At 38.5% G+C, this 25,945-nt stretch overlaps 1 protein-coding gene across 2 annotated transcripts in view; it reads right to left on the bottom strand.

Annotated features, from left to right (window-relative positions):
- Positions 1-25,945, bottom strand: part of Ntn4 (netrin 4) — a 131,554-nt gene that overhangs the window by 28,846 nt on the left and 76,763 nt on the right. For both annotated transcript variants that reach the window (XM_008832068.3, XM_008832069.3), the window contains exons 4-5: positions 20,917-21,043; positions 17,374-17,562 (exon numbers count right to left, since the gene is read on the bottom strand). In XM_008832068.3, coding sequence (XP_008830290.1) covers positions 17,374-17,562; positions 20,917-21,043 — 316 coding nt within the window. The remainder of the gene's footprint in view (positions 1-17,373; positions 17,563-20,916; positions 21,044-25,945) is intronic.

Below are 25,945 nucleotides of genomic sequence, written 5' to 3'. Positions count from 1 at the left end.
TGTAGACGAGGCTGGCCTCAAACTCACAGAGATCTGCCTGCCTCTGCCTCCTGAGTGCCGAGATTAAAGGTGTGCACCACCACAACTGAGTGGTTTTAAAGAGATTGATTTTTAAGGAGACAAAGTATTTAACTAGCTTTCCAGATAGCATCCTTACCCCGCACTTGGGAGGAATGTGGTAGCAAATAGGATTTTTTTTTTTTAAATAATTCTGTGTTTTATAATTAAGTGACTTCTGGTTACATGTTCCTTTGGATAAAAACACCAACTCATGATCTACTCATTTAAGTAGATCAGAGTATGAAGGGTGTGATTTATGATCCTGTTGCTTATAGGGAACAATCCTGTAATGTAATGTAGGACAGGAGTCACAGCTGCTCAGCTGCATGAACATAATAAGAATATAAACACAAGTAGAAAATGGCCAGGTGCCATGTGGTTCCCTCTCTTGTGATGGATTGCTAAAACCTTGGTGGCGGAGTCCAAGGGAACCGCAGTTGCCTTTTCATCTTCATTCCCACGTTCACTAGAACTGTAGCATCTGTTTGTGTGTCTCCCATTCTGTGAGTGAGCAGTTCATGGTACCCAGCTTACTGTAGAGATGCAGTCTGGTTCAGCATCTTCTCTCTTGTAAGTTGTCTGGACTCCTTGGCATTACCTGATAGTTCCAACTTTTGCTGTTCTATTAACAAAAATTACACTGGGAGCAAAATACCCTGAAAGCATTTGTTCCTGATTTAGTGTTTCTAAAAACAGCTTACAAAGTTCAAGGCCCTTGAGCTGGGAAAGAAGTGGCTGCTCGGGACCTTTCACCATTGCCCGGCGGCCACGCCCTTGGCAGCGCCTCCCAGGCTCCCAGCACTGTTTTCTCCTGGAAAGGTCAAGGCCCTATAGAACTTCTAATGGGGACTTTTTAATGGTAAAGTCATCTCAGAAGCTGGCAGCTGCCGGCTGAGGTGCTGAGGGGGAATGCGGACTTAACATGAGATGATTTTGAGATGCAGCTCCAAGCAGAAAAGAGATAGTGTAAACTGTTACAGATATATTAAGTGTGACGTTAAAGAGCAGATTAAAGGAGCCTTCTATCTTTTTGAGGAGCACTGTTTATTCCTTCAATTTTACTGTCAACTATGTTTGACAGTAGATGAATAGCTACAAAAATAACCAGTTTTGTCAGTGGATGAATAGTTATGAAAATAAAAATAAAGTAAATGAACTTTACTCTGTGAAAGGCAAGACAGTGCCTATGGAACATTTTTCTGTTGACTCTTGAAAAGATGTATACATTCTATTCAGGGGTCACTAACTCTGCTTAATTATATAAGTTTAATAAGTATTTCAAATTAGTATTTGCCTTCTATTTACTGAAATTTATTCTCTTCTCAAAGAGTTACATATACCATATCAAATAAGAAAATCAATTTACATTTAAAATGTTAAAATAAATGGAAGATATTTAAGCATATTTCTTATCTGTCTTTGGTAAAACTTTAAATACACAATGCAAATAAATACTAGAATCATGCCCTCTATTTTAATCCATTACTATGTGACTGCTGCTCCGAGTCTATTTGATTTCTGTATCATTGCTTTCCTGTTTTACCAGTTGTAATGGAGTCAGTTACTATTTATTCCTGAACATATCTAAGAGATCTTATGCACTTAAGAAAACAACTTTTGGGGACTAGAGAGATGGCTCAGCAGTTAAGAGCACTGGCTGCTCTTGCAGAGGACCCGGGTTCAATTCCCAGCACCCACATGGCAAATGACAACTGTATGTAACTCCAGTCCTAGGGGAATTCAATGCCTTCTGACCTTTGTGAGCATTGCACAAATGCACTTACATTCAGGCACTACATTCATACATACAAAATAAAAATAAGAAATAAAATATTTTTAAAAAAGAAAATGAGAGCTGGCGAGATGACTCAGGGGTTAAGAGGGGACCTGGGTTTGATTCCCAGCACCCACATGGTGGCTAACAACCATTTGTAATTCTAGTTCCAGGGGATTTGATGCCCTCTTCTGACCTCTGAGAGTACTGCACAACACAGGTGTACTTACATGTATGCAGGCAATACACTTGTACACATAAAATAAAAATTAAAAAAGAAAGAAAGCAACTTTATATTCTTGGTTTGTGACTTTTTAAACTGAAGAAATTACTTCTGAGTATACAGACAAATCTTATTACTGGAAAACTTAGAGATATGATTTTATATACATTATTTTGTTTTGAAGAATTGGGTTATATCATACATCATCATCATCATTATTGTCATTATTATACTTTTAAAAGAAATACTACCTGTTCAACCTACTGAATTCAAATTCTACTATGTCACCATCTACCCAAGCACCTTGCCAGGCATGAGGTCATCTCTAATACACCTTTTCCTTTAGAGAAAGAAACCCTATTCCCTTGTGACTGCATATATCTTAGATCTCTCCTTGGAATTAATATGATTCATCTGTGCTGTAATCTTTCATGATTTTTCTTTCCTCTTTCTGACACTACAGCCTTTAATTATATGTTTACATGGGGAAATTCACCTGTAGTTTAGTTTCACTGGAGCAGAGACTCCATTTTGTTGTATATACAGTGATTAGAATAGGCTTGGCACATGAGAAGTATTGAATAGGTTGGTTTTTAAAAATTATTTTTATTTATTTATTTGTTTATATTTTATTTATTATTTTTATTTTATTTGTATGCATGTATTGCCTGCACATAGGTAAGTGCATCCATGTTGTGCAATGCCCACAAAAGACAAAAGAGGCTGTTGGATCTCCTGGAACTGGAGATACAGACAGTTGTTAACTGCCATGTGGGTGGTGAAATTTGAATCCGGGTCTTCTGCAAGAACAGCCAGTGCTCTTAACCAGTGAGCCATCTCTCCAGCCCTGAAAATTAGTTTTTAAGATTTATTTTTATTCATAGTTTATGTGTGTATGTGAGTGTGTATGTGTGCACGTGTGTGTGTGTGTTTGTATATGCCATGTGTGTACAGGTGCTCATGGAGGACAGAAGATAGTGTCAGATCCCCTGAAGGTGGAGTTACAGTTGGTTGTAAGCCAGCCAAAATGGGTGCTAGGAACTGAACTGTGTCTTCTCGAAGAGCAGCTAGTGCTCTTAACCACTGAGCCCTTAGGTTTCCTGTTGTTTTTAAATGAATGAATTGCTCTACTTAGTATTACTTAATGGCTGATGGTCTTCTGCCTATAGTAATCCCTCACTGCCTCGCTGCCATCTCCACAGTATACTGTGAGGCCTGGAAGATAAGAACTACATCTTTCCATCTTTATATCCACAAAGCCTAGGACTGTGTGTCTGGCCTACATTAGCAACTTCATCTTTGTTGAATGAAGGAATGTGCTTTTTTATAAGCAAAAAGTATGAAATAATTTTCTGTTTTGGTGAAACTTTGGAAGGGCTACACTACTCCTAATGTAGATTTTTAGTTTCTTAGTGATATAGCATATGTATATAGATACTAGAAACAGACAAACAAAATAAAGCAAGACCTGAAACTTGTAGAATATGTAAATCGTCAAAACACAGTAAATTATTCTGACTCACTGGGGCAAGGCTATTTCTCACATTCAATTCTTTGCTTAGTCCAGTTTTATTATTATTTGTAATAAAAACTCTAACATAACTCTGCAGGAGACATTCTCCACCTGTAAATGCCTCTCACTGGAAGCATTTTTTCCACATTAATCAACCTGAAATGCCTTTCTTCTTTTGCATGAAATTATATCTAATTATAAGTTTTTGTTCTAAGGCAACAGCTTTAAAAAAAATCACCCCTCTGCATTCCGCTACACATTTTGAGTATCTGTAGAAACTTGTGGCATTCTCCCTGGGGTGTTGCTTAGCAAATCTGAGTTCATTCACCTTCTTTCTATTTCATTTACACACACTCGCTCATTTGCATCTCTCCTTTCTCACTCACTTCTTTTGGCCTGTCTGGGACACTTATCCCTGTCATCTTTTTTGTACTAAGATTCCTTGGGATAAGAGCAGTTCTTCAGGTTCAGATGTTACATAGCTGTTTATCAGGGAGCAGGGCTTCACTCAAAACCAAACACTATACTTTTGAAATAAAACAGATTCTTTACAAATTACTTTTGGCTCTAAAATATACAACTGATTTTTTTTTTTTTCTTTTGTCTTTTTGGAGACAGGGTCTCCCTGTAGCCCCAGCAGTCCTGAACTCACTATGTAGACTAGGCTGGCCTTGAACTCAGAGATTTGCTTGCCTCTGCCTCCTGAGTGCTGGGTTTAAAGGTGTGTGCCACCTTCCCTGGTTCTGATATCTGATTATTTCTACCCTTGTTTATTCACTTTGTTTTCAAGTACCTCATGGTATAGAGGGCAATTCTTTGGAGTTCTGTAGTTTATTGATTGGATCAAAGTTTTTTTTGTCAGACAAGCCTGGGTTCAAAACCCAGGCTTACCATTGACCAGTTGTTATGAATTTGATAAAAGAAATAATCAGTTTAAGCCTCCATGTCCTCATCTGAAAATGGGAATGATACCATGTAATTTGTAGTAACTGTTAAGTGAGATAATTTATGTAAAGTGCCCAGCATGGTGTCTGTCTATAGTAGCCATTCAATACTATCTTCTTAGTTTTTACCCTCCTAATTTTCTCCAGATTTTCTGAATATTTCTTGATATTTTAGTTGCTTGACTATTAATGATTGTCATCATCTTTAAATGTAATGACATTTAAATGACATCTGATTTATTTGTTGAATGAATTTTACTTTCTAACTGAGAAACATTACAGAAGATTTCTTGATATCTCCCCTTTCTCTTTTCAAATTTGATGTGTGTGTGTGTGTGTGTGTGTGTGTGTGTGTGTGAAATTGTCAACTACGAAGTTATACTCCCACCCCTTGATTTTTTGAGACTGGGTCTTGCTGTGGAGCCCAGGCTGTCCTTGAACTCAGTATCTTCCTGCCTCTGCCTTCTAGTGCTGGGATTACTGGTGTGTGCAAACATGCCCAGCTCTATTTTTCATTATTCATCAATTTGTAATGGTTCTTATGGGGAGGGCATAAATGTTAATATGTGCTATTTAATCTTTTAAAATAATTATCTCAGTATGATCATTACATTATGATATATTGATTTTTCTTTTGTTTCTTTCATTTCTTAACCCTCTGGTTTTACTTCTTGGATTAAAACGAAAAAGCTGCCACATTGCTGGTTCTGTTTAAAGTTTGCTTTTCAAAATCAGTTACTTCATGTTAATTCTATGTTGGAATCATCCACACTTGCTTTCAGAATAAGAGAAAGATGCCCGTGTTGTTCATAAGACATAAAATGAACTTGTTTGGGTTTTCCAAACTGTACTTTGAAAGGAAAAGCTCACCAAGTTATTGTTTGAAAAGACCCTACTGGCCCCCAAGAAGAGGTACTTTGAGACAGACACAAGAATGGAAAATTAAAGATGCCTGTGGTTCCTAACTGTGTTATCATGGTAAGCCATTCTGGATTTTATTAGTGTAAAATTTTTACTTATAAGACAAACTGAAAGGAAAGAATCAATATGCCAGAGGGGAAAAAATGAAATAACTGATAGAGATATAAGTAAAGAGAAATGTGTAGGTTTTGTTCTAAAAAGAGGCTATATGAGTAGACCGTGAAGGATGGACAGGTCACCATCCACCGCAGGCTTCTACATTTCTATAAGCTGAGTTGTTTTCATCCAAATCAGAAAGAAGAAAAGAAGTGGGGGAATAGCAAGAAGAAAAAAGCGATTGTGATGATAGAATCTCCTCTTTGCAAAGCTAGCTAGCTAGTTTAGGTAACTGTAACTAAGGAACCAGATAGTATCTTAGTAAACATTTGGTTTGGGTTGTAGAGCAGAGAGACCAAGTTTATTTTTATTCATTCTCTCCTAAAAAGCAATTGGCTGCATTTATTTTGGACCAACAGGGATGAAGGAAGGGCATTTCAACTTTCCAAGACGTTGTTACTTTGGCAGAGATTCTACTGTGTTTTGCAGTTGCTGATTTTTCTTTAGATATTGAGAAAGACTATGCAATGGTTAAAAGTGTGTGCCTTGACATTAAAAAAAATCAAATATGTTATAAAGGAACTAAGTGCATGTGTCCTTAAAAGAAAGTTAACTCTGTTCTACAAGGCATTTCTTCAAACGTGTTTCAAACATGTTCTATTAAAATGAGGAAAATTGTACAGAAAAATGTCATTGGAATAGCTGTCAATATTCCATGCCCAATCAATTTCTTATCCGCACAGCACGTCACGTAACACATTCTTTAGTGTTAAAAAGCAGAAGGTAAAGCCAGGCATGGTGGCGCACGCCTTTAATCCCAGCACTCAGGAGGCAGAGGCAGGCAGATCTCTATGAGTTCGAGGCCAGCCTGGTCTACATAATGAGTTCCAGGACAGCTGGGGCTACAGGGAGACCCTGTCTCAAAAAGACAAATATAAAAGCAGAGGGTGGAGCCAGCAGAAGTAGTGGTGGGTGCCTATAATCCCAGCACCTGGGAAGTAAAGACAGGCTGTGAGATAGAAGCCAGGCTCATCTACACAGTACATCCCTGGCCAGCTGGGCCTACATGATGAGGATTTGCCTCAAAAGAAAACAAACAAAAAAAACAAAGAGGAGGAGGAGAAGATGGAGGAGGCAAACTCCAGGAGGAAATAGATTCAATGATGATTTAAATACCAACACAATAACACACCTATAGTCATTTAATGCTGTGCTATTTCTGAAATATGTTAATATGGAAACAAATTAAATGCCAGTAGGTTAAGTTTATTATAAAAGCTAGTTTCAGTGCTATAATTCACTTTAAGGTATGAGGTATATATAATAAATAAATCTATACACTATGAGAATGAGAGAGTTCTCTGGTTAGAATTACCAGATCCTTATTTTTACATGGTTGCATAGGAAACAGTCATGTTAGAATTTCTGCACGCAAATTTTCTTGGAGTAAAACAGGGGTGTATGCTAAATATTCTTCAGTGGGAGACGATAACAGCCATGGATGCTTACCAGCATTTATGTCCACCAGTGTGTCAGAAAAAGCATGCCTAGCCAGTTTTAGCAATCCTTTAGGATTTTCTTCCCAATGTATGGTTAATTCAGTGAGGAGATTGAGTTACAGATGATTGTTAGCTCAGAATCCTTCAGCCAAAGATGGAAGTGAAGACAGTTCACCCTAGAAATAGAACTAGTGCATGCAATGGTTCTCAGATGTCAGCAGGGAGACCAAAAGGCTAAATCAAAACCACCAATAATGCTTGTAAGGAAGTGTGGGCTTCTGGATCTGCCCCTTGCTGGAGTTTCTGAGTCAGAAGATCAGGTTCAGCAAGTGCTCCCCAGTGATTCTGATCCACATCCAGGCTTAGGAACCAGTGACCACAGAGAGCTGTGCTTAAGGTTGGGAAAGTGGAGTGTGAAGGTGGCTAGACTGTCCAAAGGAGAAAACACGCTATCTGGCTTCCTAATGAAAAATTGTCAGGGATGCAGACACAGACCAATGGTAGCACACTTGGTAGCATGGGACTCCACAAATTTCACCTTCAGTATCTCCACCAACCAACCAACCAACCAACCAACCAAACAAACAAACAAACAAACAAACTTGGTAGCTCGTAATTAGCCATGGTGGGACTATTTAAACCATGGAAACCATAGAAATCATAAAATGCTACAAATTAGGACTCTTCTCTATTCCACTGAAAGACAGTATGCCACTGCGTACTACTTGGGTTGTTCTCTCACTTTTAATGTACCTGCTATCATCAAACCTACTGGGTTAGAGGATACCAAGGCCACAGAAGAGGCCAAAGGATTTCAAACGAGTCTCTCTAAAGAAGCTATACTCTGAAAGAGTATACAGCACTACTCAAAGTAGCACAGTACACAGTGAGAAGCAAACTCCCCTTTTCCCTCCCTCTTCCCTTAACAACCAATTAGTTTGAGCCTTTGTTTCTGTTCTCAGCCCTAAATTCAGCTGGAGAGATTCACATTTTCCCTTGTGTTTATAGACCTTAAATGCACTGTCCTTTAAAACATTTTTTTCCCTGAGTTGTAGAAAAAAGTTCAGATTCAATGCTCTCTTGTCTTAAACAAACAAACAACATCTTCGGAAATCACCAAAGATGATTTCTTGGCACGGAAATGTGTGGTTGGTGGAGTCCCACAGCAGGCTCTGGTTAAGGTTGAAATAAAAAGGAAGTGAGAACACAGATGATTTAATTGGAATAAATTTATTGACCAGCAGATTTGGTACAGGGTCATGTTTATTCAGGTTGGATGGATCTATGATATTAACTGACATGTGCACATAAGGACATTAGGATAGTGAGAGGGACAAAACGGCCTAGCACATTAATGTGAACAAGCCCTTGGTTATTTGGCAGGGCACTAGGTACCTGAGACTGATTCCTAAGATGAAGATCACCATTTGCTGAATGAATTAATGTGTTCAGGTGAGTATCCTATTAAACATATGGTAAATGCTGTTAGGAAGGACACCATCAATTCATTTTACTTTCTAGATCAACTCATTAAAGGCCACAAAGGCACCCATTGAAATTGGAAAGTAGAACAATAACTTTGGTAGTTTTAGGAGGGAAAAAAAATCCATCAAGAAGTATTGCAGGGGATTTCCTAAGGAAATGCTCCTTAAAATTTTCCTCACTCCATCCCCATCCTCTCCTTAAGGCACTCAGTATATCTTTTTCATTGCACTTTCCTCCTGTAACATGGGGCTCAGAATAGCACTGACATCAAAGCACTTTTGAGAAAGTAAGATGAGCCTATTTGTAATCAACCCTTTGCCAGTGAACAGAAACTAGTATGCATCCAGTAAGTGTCAGCTAGTGCTCTTACATCATCCTCATCACCACCTCGGTATTAAAATGATCTGTTACTGTGAATTTCTCCCCATCTAGAAGGTAAGGCCTTTCAGGAAGACCTTCACATCTTTACAGACCTGGTGCTTACCACAGTGCCTGGCAAAGGAGACACTCAATAATGTTTTCAAGTAAAGTCTACATATAGACACAGCCACAATACAAAAGAAGATTTGTAATGAATATTAGCAAATTAGGTCTTATGGAGTCCTGAGGTGAAGAAAACTTACTTGATTTATTTCCTAAATTAAAGGCCGTAGGAAAATATCCTTTCTTATAATTCCTACTAATGTTTCATGGAATCAGTGTTCTATGGGGGATCAAACTATGGGAAATGCTATACCAGGGAACACATTTAACTAGATTTCGATTTTTTCTTAGTAAACTTCTTATAACTTATTTAAAAATTCTCAGTGGAGATGGGGGATGGAGTCTGAATATTATCAAATACATCATATGAAATTCTCAAAGAACCAATAAAATATTTTAAAAATTCTCAGCCTATACGTACACAGATAGGATATAATCTTCAGTTAACTTGGATACTTAGTTTAAGTAGATGTTCTGGCTAACTCATTTAAGAAATTTAGCTCTAGAATAAGTGCTTAAATACTTTCAACCTTCATTGAAAAGCATTTTGCAGATCTCTAAATCTCTAATACAATACAGTCACATGAGAATTTTTTAAAGTGCATATTTTTTCCAAAAGCCTGGGTTGAGATCAGAAGTTGTGCATTTCTGAGTAGCAACTAGACGATGCCAATGAGGTTAGTCTGTAGACCACACACTGAGGAACAGGTTACTTTTCTGCTTAGTAGATCAAATATAATAAAATAATAAAATTGTTTTTCTGAATAACATTGTACATGTTGTTGATAGAACCACACGCTGGGATAGTTTGATTTTTTTTTTAATATCACTTTGCTTCTTGATACTACTTCCATAAAAGCAAAGTAGAAATGAATGGAGAGAAAGCTTCTGGCTATAGCAATTACTTCTAAGAGCGCCTCACGTGAATCTGGCACATTATGAATACCTTACAGATCTTAGGCATCATCAGCTTTATTATCAGAGTTAATAATTGGAGAGGACATATAGGATAGCATCTGATAAGTAGACAGTGATATGAAAAATAAATTATAGAATGTTAACAGACATTGCCAGTCAAATATGCTATGGGGAGTATTTACATAGAGGAACTGGATGTGCTATGTTCTGAGATGTACTGTAAGCTCAGAAAAGGGAAATTTAGAACCAGAATAGAACTCAGGAAGAAGGTGTAAGGAAACCAAAGCTAAGAAAGTGATCACCTTGTCTGTGCCCTAAATATATCCTGGAATAATTGTGAAACAAAGAAGTCCTCTCAGTGATTCAGGGACTCTACAGAGAAAAGAAGGAAATACAGGTCTTCCTGACCACCTCATCCACCTCCTGAAAATTATCCTAAAAATACCAGACGGTATTAGTCACCTGAACACTTCCTCTATGTGGTGTACTAAGAACCATGCAAATATTTGCTGGCAAAGAGTGATCGGCAATATGACTTAGTAGTAGTAGTTTCTGACTTTGATGCTTTCAGTAGCCCAGAAGGGGTGAATTCTAGGAGAACTTAAGAGGTTGAAGACCTCAACCAGACAAATGCGCTTTGTGGTTTTGCTTAGTTTTGTCTTCAGAATATTTTAATGTGGTCTTGATAGAGTTTTCATTAAGAGTGCTTTGGTCTTCTAATACTTGGATATTGCCTATAAATTTCAACTTGACCAGCCTTAGGTAGTTATACCAAATGGTGTGTATTGACTGTTATCAACTACTTGTGGGTTATTCAATCCACAAGTTACTCTTGCTCCTTGTCCAAGATGTCCAAGATGAAGGCACATCCAGCTGACCATTGGCCTCCCTTCTGCTCTCCCTGCCATATTGTGCTCTTTCCTGCCCCTTAGCTCTCAACTCTGGGGCTATTCTGGACCTTTCTTTTCTGGCTAGCATAATCTGCCACTGTATTAGTTACTTCTCTGTTGCTGTGATAGAAACACTGACCAAAGCAACTTATAGAAGGAAGAGTTTATTTGAGCTTACAGTTCCAGGGGAATTACAGTCCATCATGGCAGGGAGGCCTGGTGGCAGGAGGTGGCTGGAGCAGGAACCTATTGGGGGACAGTTTCATTCAAACCACTACATTCCACCCCCTGGCCACCATAGGCTCCAAGTATTTGGACATTTTGTTCCCAGTTGGTGGCACTGTTTTGAGAGGTCTTAGAAGGTGTGGCTATTCTGGAGGAAGCAAGTCACTAAGGGTGGGCTTAGAGAGTTCTTAAGCCTTGCCAGATCCTCCAGTCCCTCTCTTGCTTGTTCCTGCTTGAAGATGTAGGGCCTAGCTTTTGCTCCTCCTCCAGCCACCTCTGCCACCATGCTTGCCCGCCATGAGGGACTCTTGCTCCTTTGGAACCATAAGCTCAAATAAACTCTTCCTTCTGAAAATTGCTCTGGTCAGTGTTTCTATCACAGCAACAGAAAAGTTATTAATACAACCAGTCTTTCTTCTTTTGGCACTGGCTGCTCTTTGTGCTGGGAACGCTATTTATTAATTCCTGTTAAGCTTTAGATTTCAGGTCAAAACTCAGAAAACTCACCTCTTGTTACCTGCCCCCCTCTGTGCACCCTTCCATAGTTTATGGTACTTTTATATGGATGTATACCACTACTTACTTGTCTGTATGCATATACATGCACCCACCAGACTTCATGCTTTGTGAGTAAAGCTCTCTCTTGCTTATAGACAAAACTTCCAAGAATAAACACACCAAGCATACAGCTGTGGTGAATAAAAAAATTACTGAAAGAATAATATTAAAAATATCCTAATAACTCAATTTCATCAATTGTGGAATAGTATTCAGATATTTTTGTGGGCCCAAAACAAAAATTAGTAAAGCATGCTATGTTCTTTTAGATTTAGTAACATTTTCACACATTGCTTGTTTTTCATAGAATTGATAGTTTGGGGACCAAAAATTACAAAAACCTGTTCTGGACTGAACTTTAGAGAAGTGGTGTAAATAATAATGACCAGTAATAGGAATCTTTTTTTTTCCTTTTATAATCTCTTGTCGGACTTTTTATAAAACTCTGGAACCACAAATGTTCTAGGACTTAAAAATCTAGAGCTGGCAACCTTACATTTAGCAAGAATATGAACGATAGCTTGTCATAGAACAGCAACAAAAAACAGATAAAACAAAGCCAAAATAAATTCAAGGTATTCATTTTGGCTCAAAGCCTGCCAATAAACCTTTTCTTTTTTTTCTTTTTTCTGTTGGACAAACTTATCAAAGAAGCTTCACCTGCTTTAAAATGCTTCATGCATTTTCTGTGTTTTGATTTTGCAAAACCAAACAATTTAAAAATTCATATGTGGGACTGGAGAGATGGCTCAGCAGTTAAGGACACTGTTTGTTCTTGCAGAAGACCCGGGTTCGAATCCCACCACCCACATGGCAGCTAACTGTAACTCCAGTCCCAGGGGATCCCACAGCCTCTTCTGACCTCTGCGGGCATTGCACGACATGGGTGCACTTACCTACATGCAGGCAATACACTCATACACATAAAATAAAATAATTAAAATTAAAAAAAAATAAAAACTCATATGTCATGGCAGGGGAGATGGCTTAGTAAGTAAAAGTGCATGTTATGTAAACTTGACTACCTGGAACCCAGGTTTAAAGATAAGGCCTGGGATCTGAAGAGATGGCTCAGCAGTTAAGAGCACTTGCTTCTCTTCCAGAGAACCAAAATTTGGTTCCCAGCACCCACACTGGGTGACTCACAACTTCCTGTAACTTCAGCTCCAGGGGATCCAACAACTTCTTCTGGCCTCCTCAGACACTTGCACTTATGTTTACATCCACCCCATGCCGCCCCCACACATATACACATAATTAAAAATAAAATGGGCTGGAGAGATGGCTCAGCGGTTAAGAACACTGGCTGTTTTTGCAGAAGACCCGGGTTCGAATCCCAGCACCCACATGGCAGCTAACAACTGTCTGTAACTCCAATCCCAGGGGATCCAACAGCCTCTTCTGTCCTCCATGGGCATTGCACAACACAGGTGCACTTACACACATGCAGGCAATACATGCATACACATAAAATAAAAATAATAAATAAAATATTAAAAAAAATAAAATATTAAAAATAAAAGCCAGTGCAGTGGGACATAGAGGCTGGAGAATCTACTGGAAGCTTGTGGGCCAACTGGCCTGGAGTACACATCACAGCAGCAGAAACAAGAGAGACCTTGCCTCAACAAGGTAGAGGGTGAGAACTCACGCCTGAAAGTTGCCCTGTGACCTCCACATGCAAGTATGTGCCCACAATCACACACACACACACACCACACACACACACACACACACACACACACGATAAACGGCAGTGAATAATTTGTAATACTTTAATCTGAACTATATATCATTAAAATATATTGCAAATGAATAACACTTTAATTAAATTTTTATAGTGGCTTCCAATGCCCTAGGCAATGAACACCTCTAAAATCTAGCCAATCCCAGTCATTCTTTCAGAGTGCCTTTCACTGTTCCTCATGGTCCTCTCCTCTTTAATGAAAGTGACTGCTTTCTACTTCACAATGATGCTCAAATATCAGTGAAATGTCAGAAATTGAGTTTGTCTAAAATCACGGGGGTAGGGGTGGCTAGGCTCCCTCCTTTTTGTCCCACCTGAGATATCCAGACTAGCCTGACAAATATACCTCTCATAATTCATCAGAGAAGTTTCTTTTTGCAACAGAGACTATTACAGAGTTCCACAACTGTTCAAACAGAGAATAAGTGTCTGAGAGATGCCCAGTCCTAAGTGACACATCTACAGTGGAGCCTCCACACCTAAGGCTCATGGAACACAGGGGAGCAGGGGACAGAGAGAACACTAATGCATCTCTCAACTCTCACCAGAGACGCTTTGTCATTCAACAGATGGTGATTAATACAGAAACCCACAATTGGCTTACAATTATGTAGAGCATAAAAGATTGCAGAGTGTGCGTCCTTGGACAGGACTCCTATGTTAAATCTCTGCCACTCAGGGCTCAGGGACCATTTCAGAGTAGGGAGCAGAAAGATTGTAAGAGTAAGGGGTGGTGGGTGAACACAAGGGAAGTTTTCCATGCTTCTTGGAACTTATTCATAACATCAATGGTGACAGCATGCACAAGACCATGCAAACTCAAACCACACAGCATAGAAGTAGCAAAATGTTAACAAGTCCCAACCTTAGCAGAACTATTGGCAACTGATCACTACTGGGTAAGGAAGAGTTGGTCTTCTTTAAGGGAGTGGTGCTAGATAGGTTGATCAGGCTCCAGTGGATGTATTCATGCTAAGGGACATTTGGGGAAACAAATTTGACTTGATAGGCCTTAAAATACATGACAGAATGTGTGAAATCTGGTGTGGGGGGTATGGGAGGGTACAGATAGGGGAGGGGGCTAAATATGATCAAGATGTATTGTATGAAATGCACAAAAATTCAAATAAAAAAAATACAGACACTAGAGAATGTCAAAAAAATTATGAAGGGACATTTGGCTGCTGCACTGGTCTGCTCCACACTGGCAGTGCCTGCAAGCACCACACACTACGCTACCCCTCTGCACACCTCTCTTGCCAGGGGTTGGGCCTGTGGGTAGCCACTGAGCTGTACACCCTTGGTTGGCCAGTCATCATCACTCTGGTGACCAACCCAAGGTAAGACAAGGGCCTATGGCTGAGTACAGCTGAGAAAGGACTTGACAAGTAAGAAAAAAAATGGTTGGAGTCAAGATGGTGGTGGTGGTGGCTGTCCTAATTACTTTTCTATTGCAGTGATAAGACACTACAACCATGGCAACTTATAGAAGGATGAGTTCATTTGAGCTTACGGTTCCAAAGGAACTAGAGTCCGTCATGTGGGGAGGCATGGTGGCAGGAGATGGCTGGGGTGGGAGCAGAAAGATAAGTGTTCTCTCCTCAGTTAAATATTTAGCCATCTTTCTCAATGTGTTCAAATCTTTGTTCATCATCCCTACCCAGGCATGAGGCCCTCTCCCTCATTATCCTATTCAGTGCTGCTCTTTGCCACTCCTCTTCCTGTTCCCAACTGTTGGCACTTCGATTCTACTTACCATGTATAAATTTTTCCATTTTGGAAACATCAGCACTTACTACCTTCTTACATATTATATCATTATCAATTATATTTATCAAATATACTAGAACAAATGCTCTTCAAAGGCAAGGATCTTTGTTTTGCTCTCTGATGCATTCTAAGCTCTGAGCACACAATAGGCACTCAATATATAGATACTGAATAAATGAATGGATAAATAAGTGAATAGGTATGCTGTACAATATAACATTTCAAGTAATGCTATATACTTTTAAAAATATGTTACCTTCCTATAACAGAGTGAATTTACCTCGATTACTCAATGTCAAATTATTTTTCTTTTCCTCTTTTATCTACTTGGTAATACATTTTAACTTTTAGACATTTGTACCAGTGTTCTGAGGCTATGGAATACACACATGCATACATACATATATATTCCTACTTATTTATACATACCATATACAAAAAAGTGTTGGGACTGAACAGGCTCTAAACTGAAGTAATTTGTAAGCAGTCCCTTTAGTTGACATATGTAGATAAGAATTCTTTATTTTAGCCAGGTGTGGTAGTGCACACCTTTAATCCCAGCACTCAGGAGGCAGAGGCAGGTGGCTGTCTGTGAGTTCAAGGCCAGCCTGGTCTACATAGAGTTCCTGGACAGCTGGGCCTACAGAGAGACCTTGTCTCAAAAAGACCGAAAAAAAAAAAAAAAAAAAAAGAATTCTTTATTTTAGTCTCCAAAGTGTTGTGGATTCTGAAGATGTATCTAATTTTGACACAGGTGTTGTTAATCAATAAAGGAGTAGAAACCCTATAGTGCTGTTTCCCACCTTGTAGCTTGCAAACAACAGTTATGAGTTCTCATTTCTGAGGTTTTACTGTATGTTCTCTACACATATTATATGTGTGTATTTAGCACCAGCAGCAGTAAGTAGCATGAACACATCTACTCTATATGTGGTTGAAACCTGTTAAAATGAAAGGTTGAGAACAAACAAGGAGCCAGGTTAAATTACAATTCCTGGTGAAATACTCTGATACAAATCTAGACATGGAGTTTAATGGTGACGGCGAGCTATGCTGTTCTCTACCCCGTTCCCCCCACTGGCTAAGAGACCAAGCTTGTAATAAGAAAAGCCATTTAAACTGCGTGTAGAGATTTCATCATTTCCCTGAAGTTAAAAAAAAAAAATTTCATTTTAAAGAGAAATTTGATTTTCCTTTAAAAAAATAGTCCTAAGTGCTTATTTCCCATTGTATTGCTCCTTTCTGGTCACCATTTTTGAGCTAGAACCCAGAGTCCTAGGTAGGAAAGGAAGGGCATGATCATCAAACTCCATTAGCAGTCCGAGTGGTTTCTCTTGTCTAATCATTTCTGAGTTGACAGGCATGTGAAAACCAATGTGCTATTTAAGTTCTTCATCCTATTTGACAATTCTTTGGCTCTGCATGAAGTCTTTATATCCACATGTGGTAATGCCACACGAATTAGGCAGACCTTTTAAAATTCTTACTCTGTTTTCTTGGAGTTATGCCAAGGGAAAAGCAGAGCCTGCTCTATGAGTTTAGTGTCTTAAGGGTGAATGAACATAAAATTATTACACCTTAAGTTAGTCATGTTACAAGGGATACACTGAGCAGTGCCAGCCCAAGTGCACTCATAATGGAAAGAAAACCCTTAGTTTTCAGTGTTCAGGTTCACTGTCCAGGTGAATGGTAGTAGAACAGTCATGGTGTAAGTGACCCCTATTGTCAGTGTATTTTCATTTATTGCCCACTCCTTGTGCATATATTTACTCTTAAGATCATCTTGAAGGAGGCTGGAGAGATGGGTCAGCTGCTCTTGCAGAGGACCCCGGTTCAATTCCCAGCACCTATATTGGCGGCTAACAACCATCCATAACTCCAGTTCCAGGGGAATCCAACACCTTCTTCTGACCTCCAAGGGCACTACACAGCATGGTACACTTTACACACATGCAGGCTATACACTTATACACTAAAATAATAAATAAAATATTTAAAAAATCATCTTGAAGATCCCCCCTGTTCATTTCTCTTATTAGTCCTCTTGTTTTCCAAAATGTGATACCAAGGAAACTACTGTGTGGGGAGTAAGAGAGGAAATTACATTCATGAATATTGTGTTATTTTCACTGAATAGTTGAAAATTCTTATCACTTATTGATAAGAAATTAACTGAGAATTTATGACCTTTTTCCTTGAACCAGGAAAATGAAGGATGGGTTTGTCATTTTTGCACAAATCATCCTAGGCCCCATGAGTTTACTTACCTTTACAAGCATCTGGGGCAGAGAAGGGTCTCCGGAGGTCACGGTAGAAACCTGGCTTACAGCGCTGACAGTGCTGACCTTCAGTGTTGTGCTGACAGTTGTTGCAGACACCACCACTGCGATTCCCTGATACCTCCCACACATCGATGTCGAAGTGACAGGTATCAGCATGGCCATTACACTTGCAGGCTGGAGAGAAAGCACAGGAGGAGCAGGTAAAAACACAGCAACATGGGGCTGGAGAGATGACTCAGAGGTTAAGAACATTGGTTGTTCTTACAGAAGACCTGAGTAACTGCAGTTCCAGGGGATCCGACAAGTCTTCTGTCCTCCGCAGGCATTGCACAAGGGTGCAGTTACCTACATGCAGGCAATACACGCATACCACAAAATAAAAATAAATGAAATATTTTTTTAAAACCCACAGTGACAGCTCTCTAGTATTTGAGAAGTTAAAAATAGAATAAAGTCATTGTTAATTTTTTATTTTATTTAATTTTTGAATAGTATATACTAGAAAATAAAAACAATATAAAAAGGAACATGTTCAGAACTCTTACTATTTTGCCTTGCCTTTAAAAGATTACCACTTTTATTTTAAACTTATGTAGCCTTCCCCTTTACATTATATATTGGTATTTTTTAAAATATATTTTTATTATTTTTAATTTGTTTTATGTGTATGAGTATACTGCCTGCATGCAAGTATACCCATGTCATACAATGTCCACGGAGGTCAGAAGAGGGCATTGGCTCCCCTGGAACTAGAGTTACAGAAGGTTGTTAGTCTCCATGTGGGTAACTGGGAATCAAACCTGGGTCCTCTGCAAAAGCAGCCAGTGCTCTTAACCTCTGAGCCATCTCTCCAGCCCGATATATTGTTATTGTTTTTTAAGTGTTAGAATATGCATGGAGGTCATTGTGATTGTAAGTGCTAATGGTTAACTTGTCTAGAATAACCTGGGAAGTGGGCCTCTAGGCATGCCTGTGGTGGATTATCTTGATTGTGTTAATTGAGATGGGAAGGCCCATTCTAACTATGGGTAGGGCTATTCCTTGGGCAGGAGATCTGGACTGTATAAAATGGAGAATCGAGCACTAGCACTTCCTCTCTCTCCGTTTCCTGACTGGATGTGATGTGACCAGCTGTTTCAAGCTCCTTCTGACATGACTTCCCCACCATGATAGACTGTACCCTTGAACTTATACATAAGCAAGAATAAACCCCTTTTTCTTTTAAGTTCCGTCTGTCATAGTATTTTATCACAGCAACAGGAAAAGAAACTAAAACAGTCATTAAATCGAGGATTTGTTTATATAGGCAAAGATATTCTGGTTATCTTGTCAACTAGAGTTAGTTGGTTTGAAAAGATATTTGAATGGCCACAAGGGTTTTTTTCCCTCTTCAATGTTAACATGTCACCATTTCTATTCCTGCTACTGAGAATAATCTCAGTGGGTCACCTGATTTTGCAAAGAAAGTTTAAAACTGTTGGCATTATTTGAAAATAATAATGAACATTGTATATACAAACCATAATTCATGCTTACCCATGAGCCTAGAAGGAAACTTATGGTGGACAGTGTTACAGAGCTTAGTATCTCTCTCTTGCAGTACTGAGATTGAACCTAGGGCCTTATTCATGCTAGGCAGGCACTTTATTTTAATTAGTTAATTAAAATTAATTTTGTGTGTGTATGTGTGTGCATGCATGCATGCCATTGCACATGTGTAAAGGTTAGAGGACAACTTTCAGAAATCAGTTCTCTCCTGTCATGTGGTCTCTTTCCAACCTGTGGGTCCTGGGCATTGAACTCAGGCCATCAGGACTGGTAACAAGTCTCTTTACTGGTTAAGCCATATTGCTGGCCCACCTTTTTGCTTTTTATTTTGATACATGGTTTCACTAAGTAGTCCAGACTGGCTTTGAACTCACTTTGTAGCCCTGGCAGGCCTTGAACTTGGGATCCTGTGGCCTCAGCCTCCATGTAACTAAGATTATAGGCTTGAGCCACCAGGGCCAGTTTAGGCTTATCCTTTATGAAGCACCATTCCTCAGCTGTTGTCATTTTGGTGAATTATAAAGTAATCTGCTATAGAAGCTTCAATTTTCTCATAGAGGAGGCCTGTGGTGTTTCTTGTATAATAATTTCATTTCTAAGTTATCGGTCCCCAATGCCAGGGACATGTCTGTGTCTGTGTGTATTTAGACATACAGTGGGTTTCCATGGAAAGGACCAGAATGGCATTCTAGGAATTCAGGAGAAATTCTTTAGATTCTCTTGAGGAGTGATTTAGAATAAGAAGTCAGACATTTTCCGGGAAGTCAACTGTATTTGAAATGTTGGGCTATTGTTGTTCATTGTTTCCTTCATGTGCTATCATATTTTGTCCAGGTTCATATCTTTAAAAATTTAAGATAATTTGAGATTTATGCTTATAGGAAATCCTTTACATTTCCTAGAAACAAATCTATTATGATTCCAGGTTGAGTGTAGGAAGAGACTTCTCCTAACTTTACCCAGGGTACTTGCTGTTAAATCCTTGTAAAATAGAAGGTTGGGATTGGAAACATCAGTCTGAGAATGTGTGTTCTGTGAATATTTTAAACTGAAAATAGAAAAATGATTCATGTTTCCATGTTCTTCACTCTCTTATCTAATCTCCAACCTCAAACCCAACATTAGTCCTAGTAAAGCAATTTCATTCCTGACTTCCTGGTTTAATCTGAAATCTGATCCATCAGGGTAAGTTTCATAAGTGAAAGAAAAATCTCATGATATTATGAAAAATGTATCCAACTGGAGTCTGAAGATTGGGGATCAAATCCTGACTCTTTCATTTACTAACTTTGGCAAGACATTTAATCTTACTGAGACTCAGTTTCCTGATTTCTAAAATGGGATTAGTACCACCGTGCTTTATTGGGCTGTTTTGAGAACTGAATTCATAGAGTTATTTTCATGATTATAGTTCAATATCTCAGCTATGACAGCAACTGTACACTGTAGTCCTTACTTGCTCTTGTGTCTACTCATGTTTGTATCATGTCAAGTTCTCAAGGAGAGCATTTAGGTACCACAAAGTATCCAAGCAAATGGACAGCACATGCTTGGCCAGTCAGTCCTACTGGCAGTGTTGCAAACTGGAGTCACACTGTGCAATGATATGGGCTATGTTTGTATATTTGTATATAGTATCTGACATGCACAACTTTAAAAAAATATTTATTATTTTTGTTTTATGTGTATGAGTGTATTGCCTACATGTAAGTGCACCTGTGTCATGCAATGCCCATGAAGGTCAAAAGAGGGTGTTGGATTCCCCTGGAACTGGAGTTGAGGATGGTTGTTAGCTGCCATGTGGGTGCTGGGAGTCAAATCTGGGTCCTTTGCAAGAGCAGCCAGTGCTCTTAACTGCTGAGCCATCTCTCCATCCCCAACACCCACAACTTTTTATTGTGTTTCAAGAGTTAACAAGGAGTTCACAGACAAGTTTACTCTACAAAGAAGGCTTTTGAGTAGTGGAAGCTTGCTACTTACTTCTGCACTCTTTAGGAGCCCCTGTTCTGCCATCAGCTGCCTCCCAGGGCCGGTCATTGTATAATGGTGCACAGTGCTGGCAGTGGCTGCCTGCTGTGTTGTGCTTACACATACACTTCCCATGAACCTATAAACAACATTAAGAGCTATGAGCACGGATGAGCTAAGGAAGAAATTCTCCACTCAGTCCCATTGCATTGGTTGCTTTTAGCTGTAAGACATTTATTCACTGTTTTGAAGAAGTTAGCTAGAATGAGGAAAAATTCTTTCTTTAGTTTGTCTTATGATTAATTCAAAAGAAGAAGCAATACTTTTTCTTGACTATAGAATATAGTACTAGAATAGGTACTAGCTAAGCATTTAAGTTAATTTTAATATCCTTAATTTTTAAAAATTCTTAACACAAAATATTGCAACTTTGTTATAGAAAATTTAGAAATATGTAATCTTTTCACAAATTATTAATGTTAACATTTGGAATATATATTTCTGGTGCCTTAAAATATAATTAAAGACTTTTTCCACATAATATCTTAAGGCTATCAGGCTGGGGAATCTAACTTAGTGGTAGAGTACTTGCCTAGTATGCACAAAACCCTGGGGTTCTATCCCCAGCACCAAAAAACCAAACCAAACCAAAACAAAAGAAAATCTGTCTACATTCTTTGATATTCTTGTATATAACACATATTCTTTTGTATGAGATATACTTTATTTACCAATCACCTATTATATTATTACTTAGGTTTTAAACTTTTGGTACATTCAGAGTTATAATGAATATCCCTGTAGCTAAAGGTATTTGCACAAATCTTTACTTCCTTTTAATGCATTTTTCTAGAAGCAAAATTGAAGTGCTAAAATATACTGCTAAGACTTTTAATAGACTTTATCATAATTTCTGGGCATTTTCTTTTGACCCCACAGTTGAGTTCTTGAGGGTTTATTAAAAAGAGAATATTTAAGAAAATTCTTAAGGATTTGAGAAATAATTTTGGCTTTATCTCGCTGACAACTTAAAAAATCTATTTTGGATCATCTTAGTAAGAATCTCCAAGGTTTCTAGTACCAAAATGCACCTCTTGCTATTGATATAGTGGCCGCTCAGAATGGGGTTCATAAATATGAATTTATATTGTTTTTTTCTTGGAAAAACAATGCTTAAAGTAACTTAGCATAAAGGTGACAAATTACATTAATCAGTCAACCACTATTTAATGAGTATTCAGAAGGGACAATCATTATGCTAAGCTGAGTTTAGTATATAAAGCATTACCTCTCTATTCTTGTTTATGTGTATGTGTGATTGTATGCTCTGTCTGTGTGTGTGTGTGTGTGTGTGTGTGTGTGTGTGTGTGTGTGCACGCACGTGCGTGCCCCTGAAGGCCAGAAAAGGGTGTTAGATCCCCTGGAACTAAAGTTCTAGAACATTGTGAGCCTCCTCATGTGGGTGCTGGGAACTGATTTGGATCCTCTGGAAGAGCAGGAAGCATTCTTAACAGCTGAGCCATCTCTCCATCTCTTGGCTTTCTTTAAGAATGGATATGGTATAATTGGAGTAAAAAGATTTATGTAGGACAGATTAGAGATGCATGCGCCAACATCTCAGTGTTATTAGCAAAAACAAAGTCTTTCTGTAAGAAACAGTATATTTTAAAATGAAATGAAGATCTTTTTTAAAGGTTGACCTCCGCAGCATTGCACACACAGGTGCACTCACATACATGCAGGCAATACACTCATACACATAAAATAAAAATAATAAGTAAAATATTACAGGGTTTATACTGAGTTCAATATTGTATAACTGTATTAATTCAACTGTGAACCTAAAAAATTTATAGCGACTTTTGAAAGAGATGTATCGTTGCTCTGGAAACTGTTATTGAGTATGTTAAAGCTGTAATGAAATGCTTCTTCTAAAAAATTTTTAAAAATATTACAAATAAATAGATTTTCATATTTTTGGCACATTAAAATAAAGATGCAGGAAAGAGTAACAAGTAAAAAAGACAATAAATACATTCCTAAGAAGGAAAATGCTGTCGAAACTCAAGAGATGTAGAACAGAACAGGGGTTGACCATTGTGGAGGGCTTTATGAAAGGGATGGGGTTTGACCTGGCACTTGACAGATGGGTTGCATTCCTAACAGGCTGAAAGGAAGAGCTTTTCCAGGATGTGGAAAGAAAGTGAACCGAGTAAAAGAAATCTGTGGGCAAGCACAGTCCTTGAGGTCAGATCTTGAAGGCTACACAGGAATTTCATCATGGATGGAAGACAAGAAGGTAAGAATCACATAGGAATGGTCAAAGAGTTGTCAATAAATAATCCAGAGATATGCAAGAGATATAGATTTGGTCTAGAATGATCACAGAATTCATCAAACATCAGCTTAAAGAGTCTGAAACTTATCCTGTAGATAATGCAGAGCCACTAAAGATTTTGAAGCGTATTAATTATACTTTCCTTCACTTTCGAGAAATGGCCTTTCTGCTTTGTTCCTTCCTATTATGGTTTTTCTTTTCCTTCTTTTATTACTTCTTTATCCTTTGCCCACAGCTTATGCCTTCCAATAGTCAGACACCGACGTGCATTTTCTGATAACATCAGTAATTGTAAAAAATGATTTTTATTACCCTTTTTATCCTTTCTACTTTTTAACATCCATTTATTAAGGATTATATGAAGACAATATTGCAAAGTATTGGAAGTTGTCTTTAAAGGAATTCAAATATTGCTAAGGATCATTTATCAAGCTTAGTTTTGTAATACCCAAAGCTTATATGTAATTTCACCCAACTCATAGGTTTATCCTGTCCCACAAATTCCAGACCTCAGGAGGTCATAGACACTTGGGGTAACCTCATCAAACATTCACAGGTATCACAAGATAACATCGGACAGGTCAGTTCCTTCTGGAGTTTTCCTTTGTTCTCATTTGCTGAGGACTGGGATAGGCCTCCCAGGGTCTGAAGATGCTAGCCCAGCAAATTTTTCTGCACATAGAAAAATTCAAGGAGCTGTCATTTTGAGAATTACCAAAAATATCTGTAAATCATTACCTAGACAGTTTGAAACAAAAAATCCTTCCTCAGCATTACAACTATTGCTGTTCAAGCTTGAAAGATCACCTACTATTTGATGCTCGTAAAAAATGTGCAAGTAAACCTAGGTCTTCATTGGAAAATAAACAGAAAAGGAAACTTCAGTAACAAGTTAAACATAGCTTTTATTTGGTATATAAACATGAGCAAGGTAAAGAGCAAGGAAATAGTTATGCACTTAAGACTTAGTCTAACAATGATGTCTAATTGGAGAATGAGGAATGAATCTCAACCACAAAACTACAACTTTTAATTACCCAAGAGGTATTTTGGATACTGTAGGAGTTTCAGAAACTCCCCTGTTAATGCTAAGAATACTTTTTTCTTTTGATGTCAAAAGGTTTATAATCATATATGAGTCTATTTACCACATATATTAATCAATTTGTAGTCATTTTTAGCATATTCCTCATAGGAAGGTACTTGTGAAAAATATGGACACCCAAAGAATTACTGGAACAGCATGTTTTTTATGAGCTATGTAGCTTTGTCACAATGATTATATATTAAAATCAAATAAATATGGAAGAGAAAAATATTTTCATATATGAAGCTGTAGACACAAGAATTTAAGTGGGGGCAGAATGAAGAAGTGATTATCTTTTAGATTCATTGTCAGAAGATACACAGGTCTAACCTAGGAAATTCTTTTTATTGTTCATTTTGGCTTTCAGTAGTTAGCTATATATGGTTATGGAAATCAGTCACAGCAGGAGGTGAGAATCTGGCCACAGACGATTCCAAGCGTATGTGCTGAACAATCACTTATCAAGATGTAGAATTATTTTTAAGACTTATTTTAAATCATGTACGTATATGTGTGTCCATGTGTGGGTGTGTGCATATATGAGGTGCTGGTGTCCACAGAATCCAGAAAAGGGTGTCATAGTCCCCTGGAGTTGGAGTTACAGGTAGTTGTGAGCTGTGTGAAATGGATGCTGGGAAGTGATCTAAGGTCCCTGCAAGAGCAGTTAAGTGATCTTAATCTCTGAGTCATCTCTCCAGCCCCAGGATACTGTAGAATATTTAAAGATTAGATAGAAGATTCATTCAGACAACCTTTAAGCACATTAGGATCCTTTTTAAAAAGTAGATGACTTTAAGGCCTGTTTCACTGTACTATAGATACTGACCAGTGGCAGGCAGCTATACACATCCACAGCCCTTTTTGAACTACTGGAGAGTCCTGTTGCCACTTCACCAATGTGGAATATTTCCAGAAACTTCTGACATAAAACAAGGAAGAACCATGAGAATGTTTCTTCTTTCTCATCCGATATGGCACAAATGGAGAAGTGAATTGACATCAATAGTTTCTGAAAGGGCACTTTCTTTTGACCATATTGCTGTAATTAAAGTAAGTTCTACTCTTTTATTTTCTTTCTCTCTCTCTGTCTCTCTGTCTTTCTGTCTCTATCTCTGTCTGTCTCTCTGTCTCTGTCTCTCTGTCACTCTGTCTCTGTCTCTCTGACTCTGTGTCTCTCTCTGTCTCTCTGTCTCCCTCTGTCTGTCTGTCTCTCTGTCTGTCTCTGTCTCTCTCTCTCCCTGTCTCTGTTTCTGCCTCTCCCTGTCTCTGTCTGTTTCTGTCTCTCCCTGTCTCTCTGTCTCTCCCTGTCTCTGTCTGTCTCTCTGTCTCTGTCTGTCTCTCTTCCTGTCTCTGTCTGTCTGTCTCCTGCCTCTCCCTGTCTCTGCCTCTCCCTGTCTCTGTCTGTCTCTCTGTCTCTGTCTCTCTGTCTCTCTCCCTGTCTCTGTCTCCGTCTGTCTGTCTCTCGCTCTCCGTCTCTCTGTCTGTCTCTGTCTGTCTGTCTCTGTCTCTCTCTCTGTCTCTACTTCTTTCCCATGGCTTATGCACAACTAAAGTAATCTTAGGCTAAAGATTATTCTAGTTCTTTATTCCAAATAAAGATGGACTTTGTCATCTAA

This window comes from Nannospalax galili, unplaced genomic scaffold (genome assembly GCF_000622305.1).
Source record: "Nannospalax galili isolate Female #2095 unplaced genomic scaffold, S.galili_v1.0 scaffold734, whole genome shotgun sequence".
Lineage (NCBI taxonomy): Eukaryota > Metazoa > Chordata > Mammalia > Rodentia > Spalacidae > Nannospalax > Nannospalax galili.
The sequence above is the reverse complement of the archived record's forward strand: the minus strand, read 5'-3'. Positions and strand labels throughout refer to the sequence as shown.